At 49.7% G+C, this 11,441-nt stretch overlaps 1 protein-coding gene across 2 annotated transcripts in view; it reads right to left on the reverse strand.

Moving 5' to 3' along the window:
* Nucleotides 1-5,562, reverse strand: part of NUP43 (nucleoporin 43) — a 29,368-nt gene extending 23,806 nt beyond the window's left edge. For both annotated transcript variants that reach the window (XM_061578413.1, XM_061578412.1), the window contains exons 1-2: nt 5,408-5,562; nt 554-655 (exon numbers count right to left, since the gene is read on the reverse strand). In XM_061578413.1, the coding sequence (XP_061434397.1) occupies nt 554-655; nt 5,408-5,527 (222 nt within the window). In that variant the 5' untranslated portion in view covers nt 5,528-5,562. The remainder of the gene's footprint in view (nt 1-553; nt 656-5,407) is intronic.
* Between the last annotated feature and the right edge of the window lie 5,879 nt (nt 5,563-11,441).

Here is an 11,441-nt window from a genome sequence, read left to right on the forward strand (position 1 = left end):
TGTGTGTGCGTGTGTGCGTTGCGCATGTGTGTGTGTGTGCGTGTGTGCGTTGCGCGTGTGTGTGTGTGCGTGTGTGCGTTGCGCATGTGTGTGTGTGTGCGTGCGTGCGTTGCGCGTGTGTGTGTGTGTGCGTGCGTGCGTTGCGCATGTGTGTGTGTGCGTGTGTGCGTTGCGCATGTGTGTGTGTGCGTGTGTGCGTTGCGCGTGTGTGTGTGTGCGTGTGTGCGTTGCGCATGTGTGTGTGTGTGCGTGTGTGCGTTGCGCGTATGTGTGTGTGTGTGCGTGTGTGCGTTGCGCATGTGTGTGTGTGTGCGTGCGTGCGTTGCGCATGTGTGTGTGTGTGCGTGTGTGCGTTGCGCATGTGTGTGTGTGTGCGTGTGTGCGTTGCGCATGTGTGTATGTGTGTGTGTGCGTGTGTGCGTTGCGCATGTGTGTGTGTGTGTGCGTGTGTGCGTTGCGCATGTGTGTGTGTGTGCGTGCGTGCGTTGCGCATGTGTGTGTGTGCGTGTGTGCGTTGCGCATGCGTGCGTTGCGCGTGTGTGCGTCTCCGTGCCTGCATGTCCATGACGTCCCCGCTGTGCTTGGCCTCGCACACAGCTCTGGGCTCCCCGGCTGCCTCCTCCGACAGCGACCAGAGGCAAACCTTGTTCTCGTGCTAGCGACAAGGCACAAGACAGCCACAGATGACGTCAACAACCGCTCCGGTGAACGACGACCACCAAACACAACAATTCACGAGGGAAAAAAGTATAACCCGTAAAAACAAAGTTTTTCACTATAAATCCTTTATATGCGTGTTCAATGGGCCACAACCCAGCCCACATTGGTCTTTGAAACGGGCGGCTAGAGTCCTCTCGTCCTCTGGCTTGAGATGGCTGCCAACTATGGGTCAGATGATTGCCTGCCACCATTAAGCAATTGGTAATTAAATATAATTTTTTTTACCTAAAAAGTGGGAAATTTTGGAAAAAAATTTTCACGAAAAGAGATTGTCACGCACAACGAGTCTGTGTAGCAAAATGTCAGCTCGATTGGATCACGGGAAGTGGGTTAAAAAACGACCGAAAGATTTGCACGGTCCTAAGCAAGCAAGCAAGCAAGCGAACTTAATATAAAAGATTTAAAAAACACTCTCCCCGTTAGCACTTTCGCGCATGATGTGCGCTGATCTTAAAGGTGCATTGAAAAATGTTGATACTCCGACTGATGCTCCTGCTGCTGTTGTGGAGCGACTCAGGCAGCCAGCTATGGCTGCAGGGTTTTGGTGGTGCATGTTGTTAATATTCTTAGGTTTTTTTTCGGTAAAGTCACGTCGGTAAAAAATTAAAATGAATAAAAGTAAAATAAAAATCACGACGTTTTACCTTCATTAATTTTCATTTTTTACCTACGTGACTTTACCGAAAAAAACTAAGAATATGAATCCTTGCAGTCACGAAAGCTTCAAATCTAGAACATGTTGTTTATGTCGTTTATTGTGAAAATTCGGTTACAGTTCCTATGATCACTGTTACATTTGCTTTTATGGCTTTATTTTGGTGATTTCGAAAACGCTTTTTTCCGTTTGGCCATGTTTGTTTGTTGTAGTACAGAGTTAGACTGATGGCCTTAATCTAAGTTGTCTTGTGGTTGTTGTTGTTTGACTTTAATGGCTTTATTTTGGTGATTTTTGAAAAGTGTATTGGTTTGGCCATGTTTGTTTGTTGTAGTACAGAGTTAGACTGATGGCCTTAATCTAAGTTGTCTTGTGGTTGTTGTTTGACTTGCAACCCACTGGGATTTTTGCACACAGCGTTGGTGTACGGTGCTTTTTGTGGAATATTTTTCCGTCTTTTCCTGGATTTTCTGTTTGCACTCAGTCACATATTCACTTTAAGATGTTTTCTTGTTCATGTTTTTGTTTTGTTGCACCCGATTCAAGAGCCGAATGGCTCACAGGGCTCTACCAAATACATGAAACTGAGAAATGGGACGCGCGTTTACGTGCGTGTACGTCAGCGGTTTATCTTCCGATTCCGTGCCGGTGATGTCCGTGTGTACGTCATCGGCCACGTGAAGTGTCGGAGGCTCGCTGCTGGCAGGAGGTCACGGGACAGACCCAGGTGCCATGGGTTGACTGCTGTGCCAAGCTAGGTGCAGGAGGTCACGGGACAGACCCAGGTGCCATGGGTTGACTGCTGTGCCAGGCTAGGTGCAGGAGGTCACGGGACAGACCCAGGTGCAATGGGTTGACTGCTGTGCCAAGCTAGGTGCAGGAGGTCACGGGACAGACCCAGGTGCCATGGGTTGACTGCTGTGCCAGGCTAGGTGCAGGAGGAGGTCACGGGACAGACCCAGGTGCAATTGTTTGACTGCTGTGCCAGGCTAGGTCCAGGAGGTCACGGGACAGACCCAGCAGGTGACATGGGTTGACTGCTGTGCCAGGCTAGGTGCAGGTCACGAGGCAGACCCAGCAGGTGCCATTGGTTTGACTGCTGTGCCAGGCTAGGTGCAGGTCACAGAACAGACCCAGGCGCCATGGTTTGACTGCTGTGCCAGGCTAGGTGCAGGAGGTCACGGGACAGACCCACGTTCCATGAGTTGACTGACAGATGCATCACCTGTGCCCCCTACTGTGCCAACTCTGCGTTTTATACGCGCGCCGCTCTGATAGTTGTTGTGAGCGTCGCTGCTCTGCCCTCCATTGTTGCTGGAGGGCGACTGCCTCAAACTGGCCAGTAGCCTTAACGTGCACCTAGCCTGGCACTGCCCAACAGCGTCCTTCACGAACCTCCTCCTCCACATAGTCCGATCTTGACACCGCTGGTACCGGTCATCGGCAAGTCCACTCGACTTCACATCCTCCTGTACCGCATCAGCTCCATCTCTTCTCTAGCCAGTGTCACTCACCCACGCTCTCCCCATTCACTCAGTCACCCATTCACTCAGTCACCCATTCACTCAGTCACCCATTCACTCAGTCACCCATTCACTCAGTCACCCATTCACTCAGTCACCCATTCACTCAGTCACCCACTCACTCAGTCACCCACTCACTCACCCACCCAGTCACCCACCCACCCAGTCACCCACCCACTCACTCAGTCACCCACCCACTCAGTCACCCACCCACTCACTCAGTCACCCACCCACTCAGTCACTCACTCAGTCACCCACTCACTCAGTCACCCACTCACTCAGTCACCCACCCACTCAGTCACCCACTCACTCAGTCACCCACTCACTCGCGTCACTCACTCACTCAGTCACCCACTCACTCAGTCACCCACTCACTCAGTCACCCACTCACTCAGTCACGCACTCACCCACCCACTCACTCAGTCACCCACTCACTCACCCACCCAGTCACCCACCCACCCACTCAGTCACTCACCCACCCACTCACTCAGTCACCCACTCACTCACCCAGTCACCCACTCACTCACTCAGTCACCAACCCACTCACCCACCCACCCACTCAGTCACTCACCCACCCACCCACTCAGTCACCTACTCACCCACTCACTCAGTCGCCCACTCACTCACCCACCCACTCAGTCACCCACCCACTCAGTCACCTACTCACCCACTCACTCAGTCGCCCACTCACTCACCCACCCACTCAGTCACTCAGTCACCCACCCACTCAGTCACCTACTCACCCACTCACTCAGTCGCCCACTCACTCACCCACCCACTCAGTCACCCACCCACCCACTCAGTCACCCACCCACCCACTCAGTCACCCACTCACTCACCCAGTCACCCACTCACTCACCCACCCAGTCACCCACCCACTCACTCAGTCACCCACTCACTCACTGACCCACCCAGTTACCCACCCACTCACTCAGTCACCCACTCACTCAGTCACCCACTCAGTCACTCACCCACCCACTCACTCAGTCACCCACTCACTCAGTCACTCACTCACCCACCCAGTTACCCACCCACTCACTCAGTCACCCACTCACTCAGTCACCCACTCACTCAGTCACCCACTCACTCAGTCACCTACTCACTCAGTCACCCACCCACTCAGTCACTCACTTAGACACCCACTCACTCAGTCACCCACTCACCCAGTCACCCACTCACTCAGTCACCCACTCACTCAGTCACCCACTCACTCAGTCACCCACTCACTCAGTCACCTACTCTCTCAGTCACCTACTCACCCACTCACTCAGTCACCTACTCACCCACTCACTCACCCACCCACTCAGTCACTCACTTAGACACCCACTCACTCACTCAGTCACCCATTCACTCAGTCACCCACCCACTCACCCACTCAGTCACCCACTCACTCACTCACCCACTCAGTCACCCACTCACTCAGTTACCCACTCAGTCACCCACCCACCCACTCAGTCACCCACTCACTCACCCACCCACTCACCCACCCACCCACCCACCAGTCACCCACCCACTCAGTCACCCACCCACTCAGTCACCCACCCACCCAGTCACCCACCCACCCAGTCCCCCACCCACCCACTCAGTCACCCACCCACCCACTCAGTCACCCACCCACCCACTCAGTCACCCACCCACCCACTCAGTCACCCACCCACCCACTCAGTCACCCACCCACCCACTCACCCCCCCACCGACTCACTCACCACTCACCCACTCACCCACTCACCCACCCACTCACCCACCCACTCAACTCACCCACCCACTCAGTCACCCACTCACTCAGTCACCCACTCACTCAGTCACCCACTCACTCAGTCACCCACTCACTCACTCACTCACCCACTCACTCACTCACCCACTCACTCAACCACTCACCCACTCACTCAACCACTCACCCACTCACTCAACCACTCACCCACTCACTCAACCACTCACCCACTCACTCAACCACTCACCCACTCACTCAACCACTCACCCACTCACTCAACCACTCACCCACTCACTCAACCACTCACCCACTCACTCAACCACTCACCCACTCACTCAACCACTCACCCACTCACTCAACCACTCACCCACTCACTCAACCACTCACCCACTCACTCAACCACTCACCCACTCACTCAACCACTCACCCACTCACTCAACCACTCACCCACTCACTCAACCACTCACCCACTCACTCAACCACTCACCCACTCACTCAACCACTCACCCACTCACTCAACCACTCACCCACTCACTCACCCACCCACCCACCCACTCACCCACCCACCACCACGACCACCAAACGCGCGCTGCCCATCGACCGCGGCGAACCGATTCAACCCTCAAACGTGACGAGCAAACCACCGCGAAGCCACGGCCTCGCCTAGAATCGCAGCCGGGGCAGCTCGCACTATCCCCGCAGGAATTCTAGGCGACACCGTAGGCTCCGCGGACACGGCGCTAGGCCTTCACCGCCGCGACACCTCGCGAGGACGGCGCCGCGGTCTCTCTGCCTCACCTGCGCGTCCCAGCTGCCTGTGGCGAATTCCGAGGGCGCCGCGAGGGAGCCGGGGGTCGCGGGGCGCCATCGCGCCCGGCTCACTTTGTGGGCCACGGCGCGTGAGAAGACGTCGGCCATTGCGCGGGTTTTTTTTTGGCGGGAAACGAAACCCGCAAGTGACGCGCCGGAAGGGGAGGAGTCGGCGGCCGGAAGTGGGTCGATTCCGAATAAGAATAAATTATTTAAATATTTTATCATTTAATTAGAATCGGTATTTTAATTATAATTGAAATAAATTATGCTTGTTATTTAAATGATAAAAAAGCTATAATTATATACATAATACTTCACTTGTAATTTCTAATTGAAATAATCATAGTTCAATGGGTAATCTAAATAATAATCATATCTTATTTACATTTTCATAGTTTAAATATTTATAATTACGAATGAACGAATAATTTGTTTATTTAAATGCATTAAATCACAATTATAAAATATGTATCTATAATTATAACTTAAAATGCTAAGCATAATTAAATATTTTTAAATATTTAAATACGTAATATTTAAATAATTACTTTTGTAAATCCATTTAAATTAAAAAAAATGTATTTAAACCAATATAATTTTAATTTATAATACTATGCCAATCGTAAGCTATTATACTTTGTAATATTTAAATAAATCAGAATTAATTATAACAAAAATCCATAATAGAGGTGGTAATAAAATGATGACGAAAATATTTTTAAAGTTAAATTATAATGTTATACTCTTTGGTTCTTTCGGTAAAGTCACGTAGGTAGAAAAATAATAACAGATCACGACGTTTCGATCGCAACACAAGCAACCGTCATCAGGTGGGACGACCACAGCAAGAAACACATTCCTCCTGCGGAGGGAGCTGGTAGGAACGTCGGGTTGCTCGGTCAATGGCCTGCAGGGTCAACGGCCAAGGCGTGGTGTATTCCGCAAATATGGCCGACTGTGAGGGCGGGCACAAGCCGGCGTGAGTAGGTGAAACGTTGAGTTTTATAAGGGCACCACGGGGTGACCAGCCCCTCCCCACCCAACCCCACCCCTCCCCACCCAGCCCCTCCCTCCCCACCCAGCCCCACCCTCCCCACCCAGCCCCACCCTCCCCACCCAGCCCCTCCCCACCCAGCCCCTCCCCACATTCCCCACCCAGCCCCTCCCCACTCTCCCCTCCCCACCCAGCTCCTCCCCACCCTCCCCACCCAGCCCCACCCTCCCCACCCTCCCCACCCTCCCCACCCAGCCCCTCCCCACATTCCCCACCCAGCCCCTCCCTCCCCACCCTCCCCTCTCCACCCAGCCCCCCCTCCCTCCCCACCCTCCCCACCCAGCCCCTCCCTCCCCACCCAGCCCCTCCCTACACGACGGACGGACACAATAATCCCCTGTGGGCTGGTGTAACCAGGAGGTTCCTACCGGTAAAAACTGCTGTAGCAGTTTGAATTCATGCAGTCACGAAAGCTTCAAATCTTTCATGTTATAATTACATATTATTATTATAATACTATGCGAATCGTAAAACATGAAACGAACTACATTGTAATAGTGTGATATTATAATCGTAATATGCTATTCAAATTATCCTATACTAATGAATATAATAGGCGACGTTTCGGCCAATGGACCTGCAGTTTCAAACCACACACACGACAATCTGTGTACAAAGTAACACTGCCTATGCGCATTGCGTGACAACCAAGGTCGCAATTATAATATATTTAAAAAATTGCTATGCTATGTAAATAACAATTTGCTAAACCTTGGCCACAATATCTGGACTTGTCTTCAAAGAAATCAATGCATAGATGTATGTTAATATGATTGTGGTTATGGTTGTACTTTATACATCCCTAATCTCTGCCATTACATAAAATTAAACGAAAAAAGGTAAAAAAGAAAAAAAACAGAGCACTGCAATACATCACACTCTAAGACATTATTGTAAATAAATCAATTTAAAAGTCCATTCCCACGTGTTGGTGAATTTTTAAATATTTTAGCCAGCAAATAGCAGGAAATTAGTTTTCAAATGTAGATATTTTTCTGGGGGGGGGCCCAGACCCCTGTAAGATTTGGTCCCCCCAAATGTTGACTCCATGGCTGGGCACGATGCACTATTCAAAGTAGATTTTTTCGATAACGTATTTTTAAATCCTTTAAAATTAAGTACGCTTGCTTGCTTGTGTGCTTGCGTGCTTGCTTGCTTGCTTACGACCGTGCAAATCTTTCGGTCGTTTTTTATTTAAATCTTTTATATTAAGTTCGCTTGCTTGCTTGCTTGCGTGCTTGCTTACGACCGTGCAAATCTTTCGGTCGTTTTTTAACCCACTTCCCGTGATCCAATCGAGCTGACATTTTGCACACAGACTCGTTGTGCGAGACAATTAATGTTCGTGAAATTTTTTTTCCAAAATGTTACACTGTTTAGGGAAAACAAATTAAATATTTAATTACCAATTGCTTAATACTGGCAGACAATCATCTGACCAATAGGTGGCAGCCATCTCAAGCCAGAGGACGAGAGGACTCTAGCCGCCACGCATATAAAGGATTTAGAGTGAAAAAATTTGTTTTTACGGGTTTAGTTATTGATGGTAATGTTTGGCAAAGAAGGACAGGATCGATTTCTGCCCCGGAGCAATGCCCGTTTTCTTCTTGGGACCGCCCAGGTTTCGCCTTCGAGAGCGCTGGGAAAGGCAGATTGGGCCTGGATTCTAAATCACCAAGATCCCACCCCGATCAATTGGGGCGCACGAGATCGTCCAAGAGTTTCAGCGCAAATCGCCCTCACTGCGTTTCGACATAACGGAGTAGCACTGATTTCGGATTGATTGGTACCCCAGTCGCGGAGTTACACCCCTGGAAAAATATAGTGTTCCACAAATAAAATATGTAATTGCCTCGTCCATTTTGTAGTGAGTCTATGGGTCTCCGTGTAGCGAGTCTATGGGTCTCTGTGTGGTGAGTCTGTGGGTCTCTGTGTGGTGAGTCTATGGGTCTCTGTGTGGTGAGTCTATGGGTCTTTGTGTGGTGAGTCTATGGGTCTCTGTGTGGTGAGTCTATGGGTCTCTGTGTGGTGAGTCTATGGGTCTCTGTGTGGTGAGTCTGTGGGTCTCTGTGTGGTGAGTCTGTGGGTCTCTGTGTGGTGAGTCTGTGGGTCTCTGTGTGATGAGTCTATGGGTCTCTGTGTGGTGAGTCTATGGGTCTCTGTGTGGTGAGTCTATGGGTCTCTGTGTGGTGAGTCTATGGGTTTCTGTGTGGTGAGTCTATGGGTCTCTGTGTGGTGAGTTTATCAGTTCGCCACGCGACGGGCATTTCTGTCTGCCGCCAGGGTGGATGGGGATTCACAAGTGAAGGGATCTCAGAAGTAGTTCTTTGACATCCATCTGCTTCCACGGACCATTCTCAGAAAAGTGGAATATCTGAATGAACCCTTGGGTCACACACACAACCATTTTGAGCACAATTGGAGAAAATGTTTTTTTGTTGCAGTTTTTTTTATTTTAATCCACTTTAAGTTATTGCTTAAACAATTTCGGAGGCATTGCTTATCAAACATGCATCAAGGATATAGTTTTAGACAGTCTCGGCATTGAGCTTATATAAAGTGACACAGTATGGGATGAGTTTGGGGATTTCGACTGATTTTGGGATATTTTAATGACAATTTATGTTCTTTTCTTCTTGGTTCTTTCGGTAAAGTCACGTAGAAGGGAAGTAATAAAATAATAAAAATAAAACATTATAAAACAAGAATTATTTTATTATATTATTTTATTATGTTTTATTTTTATTATTGTATTACTTCCCTTCTACGTGACTTTACCGACAGAACCAAGAAGATGAATCCCTGCAGCCACGAAAGCTTTAAATGGAAATTTAAAGACAATTTCTGTTCTTTATTTTTTTAGACTTTCGGATCGTTCTCGTTCGCGTGCGTGCCGTTGCAATCGTCGCCCGACGTCACGTGGCCCATTTGGTGGGAAAATGGTGGCCGTGACGTCACAGGGGGCTGCCGTGACGTCAGGTGGGTGCCGTCACTTCCAATTGGTCCTCGAGAGGAACGATTCTTAAACTTTTTTTTTGGGGTCAATGGACCCGCCCCCCCCCCCCCAATTGGTTCAACTTATCTCTCTAAACATTAGGAACACAACATTATTCATATGGCTGGAACATAATTTTTTGTTTGTTTAAACGCAGCGGATCAACTCTACGGACCAGAGCTAGCAAACGGGTTTTGATTCCTTACCCGTACCCGTACCCGGCCGCACCAGGGTCGCAAACGGGTACCCGTACCCGTACCGGGCTGTACCCGTACCCTACCCATACCGGGCCGGGTATCGGTTAGGGTACGGGTATCGGGTACCCGATTGCGACCTCTGGGATGAAGCCACGTTGCAGGCGCGGGTGGGTTGATTCTAGGAACTTGAATTGTGAGAAGAGACAAGACGTTGGGAAATGAGTGACAAACGGTCACTCACCAGTGACTCACGGCCTACCCGTACCCGTACCCGGCCGGGTACGGGTAGCCGGGTATCGGGTAGGGTACGGGTATCGGGTACCCGGTTGCGACCTCTGCCACGGACCCACCTGGAGGACCGTCACAGACCATTACTAAAACTAAACTTTTCGACTTGACAATGCCCACTACTGATCTATGTAGCTCGTTTTCAGAAGCAATCTGGCTATGACAAATGATAGCTCAACTAAGTGGCTCATCATCATCATCACGTGGAAAGTTACATCAGCAACCAAATACTCTAAACGCGTGGTGATGTTGATTCTAAATTTGGAGGGGGAAAAAAACAACGGAGGACCCGGAGAAAAATGCACACGACCACGAGTGGAGAGATAGAGAGAGAGACACGCAGACTCCAAATACACAGCAGCAGGCGTCGGGGTCGGGATCGAACCCACGACCTCCTGTATACCAGGCGAGGTTGTCAACATCTCCTAGCCACCGTGATGATGATGAGAGAGAGAGAGACGCAGACTCCAAATACACAGCAGCAGGCGTCGGGGTCGGGATCGAGCCCACGACCTCATGCATACCAGGCGAGGTAGTCAACATCTCCTAGCCACCGTGATGATGATGATGAGAGAGAGACACACAGACTCCAAATACACAGCAGCAGCAGGCGTCGTCAGGCTAGAGATCGAACCCACGACCTCCTGCAGACCAGGCGAGGTAGTCAACATCTCCTAGCCACCGTGATGATGATGAGAGAGAGAGAGAGACACGCAGACTCCAAATACACAGCAGCAGACGTCGGGGTCGGGATTGAGCCCACGACCTCCTGTATACCAGGCGAGGTTGTTAACATCTCCTAGCCACCGTGGCGCCCACACTCTGAGAACAACTGACCTAGAGTAGCGGTTTGCAACCACACACTCTGGGAATCCACCGCTATAAACGATTTGTCTTAAACTTTCGGACCGTCCGTGATAACGAAACCTCGAGCCAAAGGTTCAATTTTGGGGGCGAACTTTGGGATCGCAAATGGCGTGCACGTTTTTTCAGACCATTTTTGGGACACAGGTGACAATCCCACCACGGGATTTAAAAAAATCCCCATGTCATTTTTTCCCCGCCAAAAAAGTTGCCGTGACGTCACGCGGTGTCCTCAAGCAGCACTGCTATTGGGCTGTACGAATAACGCCATCGTTGCGTTCACGTTCGGTTTACCGGATGGACCTCGGTGAAAACATTAGAATTCACTCGAATTGTAAATGTTGTGGGTTTACCATACCTTATCAACCTATCCGGCTTACCCCTATTGAGTTTTCAGGTCCGTACGGCTTACAGACGTTTTAATACGGCCACAACAAAACCAATGATTTTACGATTTTAAGCTTTCGTGACTGCAGGGATTCATCTTCTTGGTTCTTTCGGTAAAGTCACCACGTAGAAGGGAAGTAATAAAATAATAAAGTGAGAATTTTTTATTTTATTTTATGATGTTTTATTTTTATTATTTTATTACGTCCCTTCTACGTGACTTTACCGAAAGAA

The sequence above is a fragment of the Lethenteron reissneri genome, chromosome 66 (genome assembly GCF_015708825.2).
Source record: "Lethenteron reissneri isolate LAM-NWPU_2019-01 chromosome 66, ASM1570882v1, whole genome shotgun sequence".
In the NCBI taxonomy this organism is placed as follows: domain Eukaryota; kingdom Metazoa; phylum Chordata; class Hyperoartia; order Petromyzontiformes; family Petromyzontidae; genus Lethenteron; species Lethenteron reissneri.